Source organism: Astatotilapia calliptera, chromosome 5 (genome assembly GCF_900246225.1).
Source record: "Astatotilapia calliptera chromosome 5, fAstCal1.2, whole genome shotgun sequence".
In the NCBI taxonomy this organism is placed as follows: Eukaryota; Metazoa; Chordata; class Actinopteri; order Cichliformes; family Cichlidae; genus Astatotilapia; species Astatotilapia calliptera.
The window spans coordinates 372261-387901 of NC_039306.1; the positions used below are offsets into that span (position 1 = coordinate 372261).

Here is a 15641-nt window from a genome sequence, read left to right on the forward strand (position 1 = left end):
CATTAGATCTTTGCAGCTAAATCTAAATATGACTATATGTTGTAAGGAGCAGTTTGCCACGTTGGCACAGTCATTTACTGCATTTAACCTTTATGAAATCACACACCGGCAGACGTCACTGTGTGGAGATATCATCTGAATTTCAGGAGCGGACCACTCCTCCTTCACGCCCCCGCCGGCCTCAAGCTATAAAAGCCCCCCTCCACCAATACCTGCTGTTCTCATTTTCATGCCCCACCCTTCCCGATCATTTCCCCTCTCTTCTCCTCTTTTCCTTTCCTTCATTCATTTCTCGTTAGTACATGAGGATCTGCCGGCCTGGGAGCTTCCCCCAACCGCAGCACCATTTCACACTTCCTCGTCCCTCATCGGCCATCGTTACCGTGGATGTGATCCCAGCTAGTGAAACGATGGGCTTTTACGGCGGATAATCCTGTGTGTCATTGCCTCCTTTGCAAATTTCATTTTAGGAAAAGTGGAATTTTATGTTTGTTCTCATAAGGGCGAATGCTGCCATGTCACATTTTACGGTATGAAGTGAGATACAGAGGAATTAAAGCAGAAACAGCTCGCACTGGTGCAGTCATAAAAACAGCTCCATCAACATTTATGACTTAATTTTGTACCAATCGTACAAGCCGAATAAAGCTGGCACCCTCTGCCTCTGGGATCAGCTCCGAGGCGCATAAATTCCCAAAGCAGCGTTTTCCTGCTGGCTGAGCTGTTGTCGGTGCTGCATCTCTGCGCCTGTCCCAACTGTTTTGGAGTCCACATCATGCTGTGGTGCTGTTTTTAAAAAATGCATTTAATAGCTTTTTTTCCTGGATTTTTGGCTTCAACTTCTATTTAATAAAAAAAAAAATGAAGACTGTTCACTTCCTTGTTCCTGCGTCTCCCGCTGAACCATGCTAACTGATGTAGTTGAGGACGATGTGCTGGGCCAGCCTGTGTGTTCAGTCTTCAGTGCGCTGCACTCTTGAACTTAACACGTGACAATGAAGCTTCAACAAAGCCGAACCCTTAAACTTTCAGGACTCGCTGTGTGCAACGACTTCGCTCTCTCAGAGAGAAACAATCATGACGAGTGACTGAGTCCAAAACATCTGCCATCATCTTTGCTCAGAGTTATCAGAGATACAAAGGACAGAAAATGATCATGCATGTGGCAGGAACGAGAGAGCAAGATGTGCAACGTGTTTTACTGATATTTAATGTTTAATCTTCTTCCCTCGATTTAAAAGCATCACAATGAAACTTTTCCAATAGGGAAAGTTTGATGACCTTAAAAACGGTTTAATTTAGGTCAATTTAATAATTTATTAAGCTGAAAGGAGTGACTGAATATGAATGTGAGCACCAGCCTGAGATTCTTTGGTTTTTAAACCAGGTCAAATGTCAACATCTGGACAAAGATGTGTCCTGAGTTCACAGACACAGTTTCTCGTTGTTTTTCTGACTTCACTTGAAAGATGACTCTGACTGTTTCTCTCTAACACAAGCAGAGACCAGCAGCAGCTCCAGACAGTGAAGGAGCATATATATTTGGACTGTGCCAGGTGTAATCTCCCCGCACTGAGAATCCTTCTATGTCTGCTGATTTCGGCTGCAGCGAGGAGCTCTGCATCTCCCTCTTCTCTCTGTTTTTTATCCTGCAGCTGCTCAGTAACTCTGGCCTAATGCTCTGAAGATTAAAGGTCAGCTAAATCCACAGAGGCCCACAGAGTTCCCACCTGCTGCATACAGTGTAAAACACTGTGGTGTAAAGATCACAGAAATATTAAAGACAGCGGTGTCACTGCATTTTTCCACACTGACAGAACTTCCCGTGATATTTTACATGTTTGGTATGACAAAAAGATCACGTGACATGTGAGACGTTACACACTGCATCAGGTTCACTCAGCAGTCCTGTAGTGTAATAAGTGCAGGCTGCAGTGACGGCCTCTGTTTCCCATCATGCCTCTGATGGACTGAGCAGTCTGTTTAGATTTTCTGTTCCTTTTGCTTGATGTTTGAATCGTATCTGAACTGAAGTGTGGCTGAATTACATTTACAGAAGTTCTTGTTTTTAATATTATGGATCCTTTTTCACTTTCCGTGACTTTTACTGTGATGAGCACTGATGCTAATAACTACTGGCTGACTGAAAAATCTCCAAATTATGAATCATATTTAATCTTGCACATACTGAAGAGATAATCTGTGTAAAACCAAAGAAGTCAAAATGCTGTCAGCATTAAAAATGCATAAATGTATTTATTTTAAACTGTGTGCCTTGAAAGCAGAGTATAGAAGCATCGGAGATATCAAGCACAGCTCAGACTTCTTAAAGAATATTATAAATATATTTGTATATGATTTATTTAAAATGTTTGTCTGGCACACAGAGTGCTGTCACTCTTTGAAGTGGATGCTGACGAACCAAACAAGCTCCAAAGCTCACCAACATTTTGAAGATGAGAGTGTACAATGACCGCGACTGTCCTCATTGACACGTTTTGGATTGTTGCAGAGAGCAGCAGAGGGCAGAACATGAGAGCAGAGAGTCAAACTGAGCTGTTTTTAAATTCATGACCAGACTGATGCACAGCGAGCGCAGGCCCAGAAGCCTCTCCCACTGTCAGTGTGTGTTTGGGTTCTTTTTTCCCTGAAACTCTATCTTGATTGGTTTAATCTCTGCTGTGAAGGGTGACCGGACACACACACACTCGCTGTGTTTTCATATCATCATATCATTTCATATCAACATCTTATTGACAGAATGCTTTCTCCAGCCCCTGACCTTAAACCTAACCATAACCTAACTGTAACCCTGACACTAAAACCACATTTTGAGTCTCAAAAATGGCTTCAAACTCATGGGGACGGGTTTTGGTCCCCACAAGTACAGTAAACTTCCAATTATTGGTCCCTGAATACACCCTCACACACAGACACATATCAATGAGTCCTGAGTGTGAGGGACTCAGGTGTACAGTAATTCCTAAATGGTGAATTCAGTACTTTTGTAACCCTCCTTGAATTAAAGCTGAAAGTTGGGACTGAATTTGGACTGAAATCCCCTGCAGTGGTGTTCAGAGGCAAAGTGAGGAAGAAAAGTGTCATTGTCCAAAAACATATACACCAAACTGTAATAATTTAGCAACAGAAAGACTACATTTCCAACAACATCTCTGTTAGATTAAAATACTGCAGATTTAAACATATTGCCAACCAGTGTTGGTCAAGTTACTTGAAAAAAGTAATCAGTAACTAATTACTAATTAATTCCCCCAAAAAGTAATCTCGTTACTTTACTGATTACTTATTTTCAAAAGTAATTAATTACTTAGTTACTTAGTTACTTTTTAAAAACACGATTTACAACCTGAAGAGGTGATAAAGTGATAGATCTTTCAGCCCAATTCTACTTTTTCTACATAATCCATCATACAAAATGTAATCAAATGGAAAAGTCTCTTTTTTTAAACTTGTTTTATTGGTTTTAATCTTTTAACTTTATGCATCAAGCAAAAATTTAATTATATGCAACATTCTCTGACTGGAAGAAATTAGTTTAACATTTAAACCTATTTTCTGCACATTCCAGCACATAAAATAAAATATTTTGTGTGTTTACACTCAGTCTTTCAAATAGATGCAAGTAAAACACAGCAGAAAATAAATAAAGTCAAAGACTCAGCGGTCCTGTTGCTCTATTTTCACCTGTAAAGCAGGAGTGGGGTAGGCGGAGGTTTACCCTGGTGCAGGTGTGCCGCGGTCAGTGGAAGAATCCGCGAGTTTCTCTGTGAGTTTCCCATTACGTCGTAGCTACTCGGTGCTTGTTGGAAGTTTAGGGGTTTTTTCGCTGTAAAAAGAAGTTTTCTTCCCATGCACAGCGGACACTAATGTTTTTGTCACTTTTTATGGAATCAAACTCAAAGTAAGGTCAGTACTTCCACGCTTTAAACGCTGCACGCTCATACTCTCTCTGCACTCCATATATGATCCTTTGTTGATCTGCACACAGCTGTTGTCACTAACGGCGCACTCGCTTACGTCACTGTCGTGAGACATTCTCGCAAAAAAAATCATGGTTTTAGTAACGCAGTAACGCAGCATTCCTGCGTGAAAGTAACGGTAATCTAAATACCGTTTTTGCAATAGTAATCCCTTACTTTACTTGTTACTTTTAAAAAGTAATCAGATTACAGTAATGCGTTACAAGTAACACGTTACTGCCCTTCTCTGTTGCCAACAAATAAAAGAAAATCAGACATTTTTTACAAAGAGCGATCCACAGCAGCTCTCAGATCAGAGCTTTGAGAAACGCTGCTTTCACTGAGTGCGAGCTGCCCTCTCTGTGGCCCCGACGGCTGCGGTAATCTGAACGCTGATGAACCTCAGCGTGTGAAGTTTTTACAGTGCAGCTGAATTAGAGCAGACTCTGAGCAGGAAGGCATTTCCTCCGGGAGACACAGCGATTCGTTTCAACCAGCAAGCCCATTGTGGAGAAACCAGGTGATTAGAGTGGAACTAACAGGATTGGGCTGATGCCTCTCTGCTGGTAGAGAGAGAGCGAAAACACACGAGACGGTGCACACACACAGAAACCATCACACAGCACAACAAGGCACGCAAAGGTGGGAATGCACGCGAGTGGGCTCAATCACACGTTGGCTCTTTGAGCTCGTGTCACACAGATTTGCACTAAACTCACACATAATGAATTTCCACACACTTTCCATACACTGTTAACACAACCAAAGCTTTTACTACTGGTAGCGTTTAACTACAATCAAAGCAGACAAACTATCAACCAAATTCCAGTGTAAGTCACTATTGTGTCACCCAAAAATGTGTAAACCCATCTGTAGTGTCTGGCAGTGGGATGGTGGGAGTGGATGCTTTGGGTTGAAGGGCGGGGCTTGTTCAGGTGCATCGGACAGTTTTTTAGTCAGACTAATCGGCACCTCAGATGGCAACGACTGCAACGTTGTAACTGCTTCTGTTTCTCAGTAGACGCGTACAGAAATATTCAAATACTTCGTAGTTGATGGGTTTTATTGTTTTGATACAATCACTGTGTCTGACATCGCTCAGACTCACAGCAGTGACCATCAGGCTTCAGTTCATCTAATGTTGCCATTGTAGCAACTTCCTCACATTTAATAACTTTTTATTTGTTTCCAGCACCCAGAACAATCTCTGAACACTACTGCATCACAGTGGGAGGCCTTGCTCTTCACTGCTTCTGTCTGAGCTGCTGCACTCAGACAGAAGCAGTGTGTGAGAGAGAAAAGTAAGAAAAAGCGAATTACTCTTAAATCGCAGCACAGCCATCATCTTTAACTTATGTGTGTGGAGTTGTCCACACTGAGGTTATATAAAATCCAACTTTCTTGCTCAGACTGCCCACAGGCTGTCTCTGGATGTTTTCTCTCACTTCTAGTGTTTGCTCAAATGTGCCATCACTTCTTCTTCTCCAGCTACCTACTCTTCTACCACAAGGATGACATAACCAGAGGCCAGAGGTTCAGGTTTAACTAAGCATGACACCCATTTCTACTCTGACTGACTGAAGGAGTCTGTACACTACAAAAGCTGCAAACATGCTAAAGGCAGCGCCGCTGAATATTACGTTTCACTCAGTTTAATTGCAAGTAATAAACAAATATGTGTGTAAGGCTGTGAGTGGTCTGCTGCAGCATTTTGGATGTCTGATAACTGAAAAACATGCATACATGCAAACGTATGCATCTGCAGTATGTCTGCTGTTTAACATTAGCAGTGCATTCACACGTCAGTTAACAGAAACATCTGCTAGTTTGGTTCTGTTGTGGGAAAGCAGCAGCATGGGCTCCGTGCAGGATGGAGCAGCCATCAGCTACGACTACGCCCAGCAAGAAAGGAAGGAGCTGTGGTGGAGGTGGGCTGCAAAGCACCTAATCTGTTAGCCGTTCAGCTAACCTACCATGTCTGCAGATTAGCTATGAATGACGGGTCAAATCAAATACTTTTACAGGAGCTTCCGATTCATCAGAGTTTGAGTAAAAACATGAACAAATATTTAAAAGAACAGGGTTCTGGATCCTGACACGTCTGTTTTATTCCATTTTGCTCTTCCTGGCTTCAGTGGCAGCCAAACTAAGAGTCGGTGTAAAGATGCAGGTTGGAGACGAGCAGTCTTTGATAAGCAGCGCTCTACTGCAGGCCTCCCTAGATCACTGACATTTGCATGAGGAAGCCTGAGCTTCAACTTTTTCTTTCTTATTATGCCTGCTGTGCTGAATCCTATTGCCCTTGCTGCAACCCACAGATTTGAATGGTGGTGCATCGCCCACAGCCAAACTGGTCCTCGGCAAGTCAAGGCAAAGCTTCCCTGGAGATGCGACCTCTCAACAAGACCTGATTTTTACTAGCACTCTGGCTTATTTCACAGATTCAACCATAACATTTAATGTGCACCTGAGGTGCTTTTTAAAGAACAGCTTTTTAAAACTTACCCTACGTATGACTTATTTAAGGGGAACCACAAACCGATAGGATCCTCGGAGCACTGCGACACAGTCACTGTGAAGAAAACCTGAGATTTTAAAACCTCACTCTGTGGTTTAACAGCCAGATCTGCAGCAGAGAGAAGAACGGTCCTTCTGCTTCATTTATCAGCTGCTGGGGAGCATCATGGGACTGACATCACAGAAATACAGCGCAGTGCCCGGTCGTATATCAAGCACCACACAACAGCCCACTCTAGACTGGTCTGCCGTAAGGAAGGATTATATAGATATAACATAACTGTTAACTTATGACACGCTCTCATGGAAATCTCACTTATCTCTGCTTATCAATAGTAAGGATGAGTGAAATGACTCATTAGCATCAATGCTCCTAAAATGTTCATTCTGATGAGTTCAGTGAAGTTTCTCTGTAAAATACTTTGAAGATATTTTCCCAATATCTAAAACATCACATTTACCACTATTTAGCAAGCTTCATGTCACCAGTGAGTCACACAAGAAAAAGAAATGGATGTTATTGAAATGAAGCAAAACTCAGGAGCTACAGACTGCAGTCAGCTCGAGCTGCACTGCTGCTCTCTCTCTCCCCCCCCAATTGAGTGCTGCTGCTGCCGTTTCATTCCCTCCACCATCCCAACATCCACCTGTACAGGATAATTTACTCATCACTCCCGACTTTCTATACGACGTGTTTGTAGGATGTGATAGGCTGAGAGCTTATAGATGCCAAATCAAACGTACTCTGCTACAGTAATAAGTCATTTCAAACATGAGTTGTCTGACTGAATTGCAGTTATGAAAACAGCGAGCCTCGGTGACTCATATTTGTTGGAAAATGCAGCTCATCGCATTTCAACCTTGGCTGAGAACAATTGCATCCTGGTGTATATGAAAGCTGTGATGCTGGTAGAGAGTGTACTTTATTTCAGTTTCCCATCCTCTCACACAAACAGCAGCTCGATTAACTCCGGCGCACCTGAAGAGATAAAAAGAGGAATGCAGGAAAAAATCTGTGTGCAGTTTATCCAGTTATTAAATCACAGAGATCAACTTTTCTTCTGCAAGAGAAACTCGAGTACAGAAGAGGAAACTGTGACAGAGATGGGAAAGTCAAATAAAGTGAAATGAATATGTTTTAAAAAAATCAGACTATTTTTTAATATTTAAATGAATCTAAACTGATTTTAAGTTCATTAGTATTGGTTCAAGTAGCAGAAGTCAAACTCCCCATGATGAGATATTCAGTGAAAATCACCTTTACATTTTAGAAGTGACAAATCGCTGCTCAGTGCATTACTGCATTACAACACAGCCACAGATATTACAAGAAATAAGGTCGTATCAATAAATTACTGAACGACACAGAGAGCAGACACTAAATGTGGGATTTGTTTTTCACAGTTCCCTCCTGAGACATTCAAATCCACCTGAAATCCAAACTGAAGGTCGGCTTGTTTTATTTCTGGCACCGTCTCATCATTAAGACAAAATAAAGAACAAAGCAATAGCTGATCTCTTTCATGCCACCTATCTGCAGCACAGAGCAGGCAGCAGATAAACAGTAAAGCCTCTTATGGACCGAGAATGAAACAGGAGGGGAAATGGACAGACCAGGACCAAACACACAACCGGCTAAAAAAGCTACAAGCCTGTTAGCATGTGAGCCAGACATGGTGATTTTAAAAAGGGAGAGTGATGGAAACAAAGCTCTTGGTGTGAATCACAGGCTCAGGGAAGCAGCTCCAGTAAAATCTGTTAGAGTAAACAGTCAACACTCTGCTTAATTCATTCCACAAAATATAATAAAAAGCTGACATATGAGTTTTACCTTTGTTAAAAAAACAAAAAAAACTGTCTCCCAATTTCTTTTTGTGTGACTGGGACAAACCGGAGTGTGGAGCAGATCATTTTGGGACAGCATCGATCTCCCAGAACTCCACCACTGTGTGCTGTGTGAATAAATTAAAGGTTTAGGAGATTTGCAAATCTTTGCATTCTGTTTTTATTTTTAAATAGATATCCTCAAAAAGAAACATAATCTCTACGGACTCACGTTCATTTTGCAGAGAAATTACCTCACAAAGCTCTCAGGTAACAGCATGAACGCAGCATTATATTGAAAGCTGCTCGTTCAACATGAGCCAGCAACAAGCACTGACTGAATGTTACAGAAACTGATGACGTTTTTCTGGAAGATAAAATAAATCTGTGGCTCTACCAGAACAAAATCATGTTTTGTTCTGATAGAAAACAATTCTTGCTCTTCAAAGTGTCACGTTGCAGTAAAAAGCCAGCCATGAAAAACAGCAAAGACACACACACACACACACACACACACACACACACACACACACACACACACACACGCTTCACTGGACTGCCTTTAGCTTTGATGACATTGAGCATTTGGCATAAATGTAATAATGTAACAAGCTCATAGAAGGTCATAACATTCGTTTCTGTCCAGAACTTTGTTAAATTTTACAGATGTGACAGTTTGACCGCGATGAAAAGTCTTCACTAACACATCCACAGATTCTCAGGGGTTCAGCAGAAAATGCTGTAACTGAGTACATTTAGGTGGTCGGCTGATATCCTGAACCTGGACTTGACCAACTGAAGCAACCTCACATCATAACACTCACACAGGCTTGTACAACGGGCACTAACTGGGCATGATGGGTGCATCACTTCATCTACTTCTCTTCTTGGCTGATGCAGCTACAGGGTCAGTCTGGACTCAGACCTCCTGACCTTTATCCATCGCTCCAGAGCCAAATCTTTATTCTCACTTGGAAACTGACATCTTTTTCCCAATGATCTATGCGGGTAAATGTTTTTCTTAATCTCAGCCAGATCCTTAGTTGTTTGTGACTTCTTCTCTCTGACAAACAAACCTGTTAGGAGGAGAGCTTTTCAGGTGTGGTTTATCTGTCTGTGGTTGCCTTGAGTCTTAACACAGCCTTTAGCTGGAGCAGCAGCAGCAGCTCTGGTGTTCCTCAGAGTTTCGAACATGGCTGCAGCTCAGTTGTGTTACAGAAGTGCTCGAGAGGCGAGTAAACAGACTTAAAGTGGAACAGCATGCTTTGAGTTGTATATACCAGTGAATGGCACAAATAAAGCTTAAGCTGTAAGGCTTCTTGTGTGGGCAGCAGGGTCAATTAGGTGAGTTTGCTCTGTCAGATATTTGTGAGATGAATGGGTGAAAACACTGAATCACTTTCTCTGCAGACATGCGGTGAAATTCCCCGTACAGCATGCTGTCATGGTCTTCATACGTGTTCTGATAAAACGCTGTCTCTGTGGAGTCTGGCTGCAACGAACACATTCCTGTAATGTGATGCTGGATCAGAAAGAAACACTTTGTATTGATAGGACAAAATATTGACACACAATCTTTGTCCTAGTTTCAAAGAATGCCTGCCAGCAGTTTAGATTTTTGTTTTCAAAAAATTTGAAGAAACCTAAAAGTTACCACAAAGAAACTTAAACTAAGTAGTACTACGGGTGTTTTCCCACCTGCAGTGTTTAGTCCGTTTAAATTGAACTCTGGTCCATTTTCCCCCTCGGTGTGGTTGATGTGTGCAGATATGAACACAGTAATCGAGGGAGACCCAAAGGACTGCACCGGGACCCTTTGGAGGAGGCGCTTCATTTATGGTGTGAATGTGATCCAACCCCAGTCTGAACCAACTACCAGGTGTTACAAGTTTCAGCTAAAAAAAATGTCCCGTAGCCATGTTGGCTTTATATTCTCAGTGCAGGAAGGTACTACAGATGAGCAAAGGTCTGTCCAACCAGCAGCTAGCTGTTATATTAGCGACCTTTAGCAGGATAATTTAAAGTAGAGCCAGAGTAGCACTCTGTCAGAGCAAAGGTTAGAGATTAAACATCTGAGTACAGCAGCCAAGGATGAGACACAATCCTTCAATCAAATGTGTTTCAAAAGAAAAACATGTCTAATAGTAAGTGCTGCTCAAAGTTACTCTTCTTGCCTGCTTTGTGAAACAGATGTTTGTTGTTAGATTAGGTTTGTATGGAAAGCCTGACAGAAGCAGAGATTGATGCCATGGCGATCAGCAAACAAAAGTTCTTGGTAGAATAAGAACATGCCTCAGATTTCTGGAGAGGCGGAGTTAGCACTGTCGGAAATTTCAAAGTAAGAGACGGTTCAGTCTACTAGCAGATCTACTACAGATGGCTTTGTGCTTCTGGCTCCATAGTTTAATGTTTAAGAAAAGAAATGAGTAGCCAAGTGTATTTAATCAGATATTTAAAAACTTATGCAGCCCACCCAAGTGTAGGCTATTATAACAGTTGCTGTTGCAATGCAGTGTAGCACCACATGGTGGCGTCTCTTGACTCGTGACTGGCAGGTCACGCCCTTTTTGTTCTTCTTCACTGTGTAGCGTCTCTGTAATGGATTCTTCCCTATGTACGCAAGTAACGTGTAGTAGAGCTGGCACTTTTATTTTTTTGATATTTAAAATAAATGAGTACTTGTGGAAAGTTAGAAGTCGCTCATTCGCTATCCAGCTGCACACCACTGCGGCTGGCTTCATCTCCACGTTACACTATATGAGTTCTGGTGAGAGTGAGACGTGAGTTCAATACATTACCAGCAGCTGTGCCAACCATAAAAGCATCTCACGACTTTTACCTCTTTGTTTCCCATAATTTCACCTCTCTACTCTCATCAATTATGCATTTTGTTACATTAGCTTCATCAGTATATATCTTCAGAGTGTCTAACACGATCTACCAGAGTGAAGTTTAAATTCTGAAAAGTAAATGTTGAAAAGGAGAAATGAACAGAAAAAATGTATCTGGTATTTATTTGCATAAGTTTGCGTCACATGCAGTTACAGACAGCAGCTAAATAAACAGCAATTTTCTCAGCATTGATCAAATAAATAGAAATGAATAAATCAGGAGCAAAAGTTGGTCTGAGAGAAAAGCTTTGAACAACCAAAGCTGTCAGCCTGGCTCACCTTGACATTTGGCTTCCTCGTCGAGAACCCTCGGTACCATCCTGAAAGAAAACACAAACAGCAGTGACTAAGACTGATGAACAAACACGGAGATCGTGAAGAGTGAAAAGTGGCCATGACTCAGCAGCCGGAGGAAACGTGCAGTGACTTTGACTTCAGCATTTTCCAACACAGAGATCTTTGTTCAAGAAATTCTGTCTTACAGGAGCTGTTTTAATGGAAATATACAGCTAACTAAAAAATGAAGGTAATGGTAATGGTAAAACTTGGAAATAACACACATGGTTTGATACGAACTTATTACATAGTAGTAATATGTAGTTATTGCCCATAACGTGGGTCTATTCGCCCATACACATCCAAACGTTTCACACAAAAACAATAAAAGAGATTGGCCTCCAGTTAATGCACATTTTAAGAAAAGCAAGAATCAAACTTGTAGTTTGATTCTGCAGGTTTAGTATGGATGGAAAATGATGGTGCAAATCTCAAGTCCTCATTCAGTCAAAAGTCAGGTTTGTTATTCAGCTGCCATCTTGGCAGTACCTGTGGGCCATCATCACATAGAGAGCCATAACATTAACTTTACTGTTACTGGGGCATTAACTGCATGGCCAGCATAACCAGTTACAAAATAACTGAGAAATACGTGAAAAACTTTACCACAAAAAAATCCCCCAACCCTCCCGTACCCGATGTTATTCTGTCCGATGGCTTCATTCATGGTTCAGTACAGAGTGTAAGTATGATCATCAAGAGGAAAGGCCATGCAGCACATAGAGAATACAGGTCTACCTGCAGCACATTTAAACCTCTGTACTACAAACGTAACAACATGATTGGCTTTTTGGGGGAAAAAATCTTTCCACAGATTTCTGTTCAGAACATTTTGATTTAGTGACAGGTTGCTTTAAAAAGAACAGTAGCCACGGACACAAATGTGCAGACTGAAGGTCTTCAGCTGATGTGTCCACACGTCAGCTGATGTGTCCACACGTCAGCTGATGCTTCTGAAGGTTCCTGACAGTCAGTCAGAGACTCTGACAGACAGACTGCTGTGAAGGACAGATGTGGTTCACTGCGCTCAGCTGTGTGTGTGTGTGGATGTGTATGCTGAGTCTTTGAAAGGACTTTTATGAGAACTTGAAAGTTCTGACAATAAAGTCGAATATCTGCTGAATCTATTATACACACAAAACCTGTTCACACTGAACGAGTTTTACCCCTGAAGGCCTCGAGTCATTCGTGCTAACTGTTGATGTCGTCCATGAACTTAAGCCGGTGTGAATGTGCTCGGATCATAACTTCTAAAATAAAAATTCCACTGCAAAGTGATGCACCCTATGATAACATCAGAACCATACAGTATCTCTGTCATTTCAGCCTTTTTGTCTGCAAAATGCAAATGCTGGCCGGGCGATTTGGTGCAAAAGGCTTTCGCTGCTGTACTGGATGGAAATCTAATGTGGAGAATCGAGATCCCAAGTACAGGATGAGATCTCATGTACAGAATATAATAGAATAGAATAATCCTTTAATTGTCCCACAAGGGGAGATTTGGTACAGGATGAGATCTCATGTTATATCAGCCCGTTCTCACTCCCGAGGCGTAACAGGGTGACGTTTTGTCACGTCCCGCGGCGTTCCTGAGGAGCACGGAAGGAGACCTTCCGCGTTGTTATGGTACGCGCCGAGTTATGAATGAAATCCAGTGGAATGACGCTCCCGCGGTAATAGACGTTCCAGCCCTGTATTGTAGCCCTAAACCTAACCTTATTCCTGACCTTAACCAGGACTTTAATGACGTTAAATAGCGTGTTTCGAAGCTATTTGAAGGAAAAGAGTGAACATGTATATATTGAGTCCAGACGGTTCTCATATTTCCTCATTTTTCCGAGGTTGTCATTTAGGAACGTGGTGGGTAGCCGGAAACGTAATGTGTTGATGATTTGTGACCTAGTGTAAAATGTTACGCTTTGGGACTGAGAACGTGTGCAGGACAGCATTTAATTGTAGGCTCCGCATTATTTAAAAACAACTTTTGTAAAAGGTCTTGATGCACGCTCAATAATCCAGGTAAGTAAATCCACAAAAGTTGATTCTGTTCATCTGGACGCAGCGTTTTCAGTGGGAGAAACGTTCATGATCAAGTAGCTGACCTCCCAGCCATTTACCTTCAGCGGTGCTAGTTTGAGTCATAATGCAAAGTCACCTGGATGAGTGACGAAGCGTTTCTCAAACTGAAAATGTTTTGAGGACGTTTTTAAAAACCTTTTTTCAAGTACTTCAATCATGAAATTTTAACACGAGTGTTCTGGGACTGTCTCACTTTTGAAGCCAGCATTATGTGACCATGTTTTTTCTGCACGGGAGGCTGGTGCTCGCTCAGGTGTTTGAAGTAGAGAGTTCGGTCTATATCTGTCCGTGATCTGGTTCAGAGACCGGTTCAACACTTCTTCTCTTACCACTGTATGACCTACAGGACAGTACATGCCCGCGTGCGTGACAGTGATGGACCCCTTTCTTCTTCAGGGCTCAGAGCACACCGCCGTTCTTTCCACATGGACGGACATTCATCAGATGCTTCTGCGGAGCAGAAAGCTGCCATGAAAGTTGACTCGACTTGGAGTAAAATCTTGACAGCTTAAAATTGCTGGTATCCAGGGACTAAATATGTGCAGGAGAAGCACCCAGACATCCTCTTAGTCAGTGGGGACATCATTTGTCTCCAGCCAAGTGGAAATAAAAATGATTGTGCCTCTGGCCGTTGGAAATGTGAGGGTTGGGTGGCGACTGTCTGTCAGTGACAGAGTGAACCAAAAGAAGCATTTATTTACATCAAAATGATGCAAATCATTACTTTGACCTTCTTAGACTACCAAATGCACACACCTAGGAAGGCAATTCCTTGTACATTTATCATAGCAGACATCACCTGAATCGCCAGCATGTCTCCGAGACAAACACTTTCAACAACAGTTCAGAAAATAAAGGAGAAATTTCCTGTAAGACTACGAAATAACAGAACTCATCATGAAACCCTCGCAGTGAAACATCAGCACGCATTTACTAAATACTCGGAAATGTTCCAGTGCTGTCCAGCACATCAGACCCTTTAACTTTCATCACATCTCCTTGTAAAATCATGAGATCCATTTCTCTGCAGCTTCCCATCATCTGATCTGAATATGGAGGAGGGCTTAATTGGCTGAGTAATTAATAACCAATCAAGATTCATTTATCACCCTCGTTATGACGGCTGTGTTTACTCCCCAACCTCTCATCTATATGGTAATCAGTCATGGGCTGGGCCAGCAGCGCCTCGGCCCATTCGTAAGACCTGATGTAGTGTGTGCATGTGTGCGTGTGTGTGCGTGTGTGTGTGTGTGTGTGTGTGACAGACAGAGAGTAAATTTACCACATCTGTAGGGGATAAGAAAGAGGTTTGAGTGACAAGGGGAAACATTTGGATGAATTATAGCGGTGGAAACAGCGTCTACAGAGCCGGTGTTTATCTGTGGCACATGGGTGCACACGCAGGTGCATATACAGTAATTTGAAATTACAGCATACTCTGAAGAAGAGCAATCGTCTCGCCTCCTGCATCTAAACAGCTCACAAAGTGGTCATTAGAATAATCATTTTGCACCGTTACCAAAATAATTACCAATAAAATTCCCTGCAAAACACTTTTGTCGAGTTAATGCATGTTCAGTCTGCGCTCATTATCAAAACTGCATTACGCGGTGGATGCAGGTTTCCATCAAGCTACAAAATCAGTCAAATATGAGTGTTGAGTGCTGCTGTAACCCTGTAGAGCACACCTCAAGGTAGTTAATGAAAAAGAAGTTGCTTGTTGATGCAGTAATAGCACCCATGAGGCTGTTTTTCTTTGTAATTTTGACAGGGATCCAATAGAAGTGCGAGCTGCAGCTGAGCCACCAATCCACTCCATGGGAACACAGCCTCCTCAGTTTATACAACACTGGCGCTATCCCACCCAGGAAAAACTCACTGAAAAGAAGCAGAGAAGTGGCTGAAACGTGATGTCTGTTCTGTTAGCCGCTAGATCTGGAGACCTGAAGCTGTTCTGTGATTACGCAGTTCTTTGCACCAATCAGGCTTTTTGAGTTGGAGATCAGAGTCCACA

The 15641-nt window shown here is 42.1% G+C and overlaps 1 protein-coding gene across 9 annotated transcripts in view; it reads right to left on the reverse strand.

Annotated features, from left to right (window-relative positions):
• Positions 1 to 15641, reverse strand: part of LOC113021787 (dedicator of cytokinesis protein 3-like) — a 229871-nt gene that overhangs the window by 123194 nt on the left and 91036 nt on the right. For all 9 annotated transcript variants that reach the window (XM_026166510.1, XM_026166509.1, XM_026166507.1 and 6 more), the window contains exon 3: positions 11492 to 11532. In XM_026166510.1, coding sequence (XP_026022295.1) covers positions 11492 to 11532 — 41 coding nt within the window. The remainder of the gene's footprint in view (positions 1 to 11491; positions 11533 to 15641) is intronic.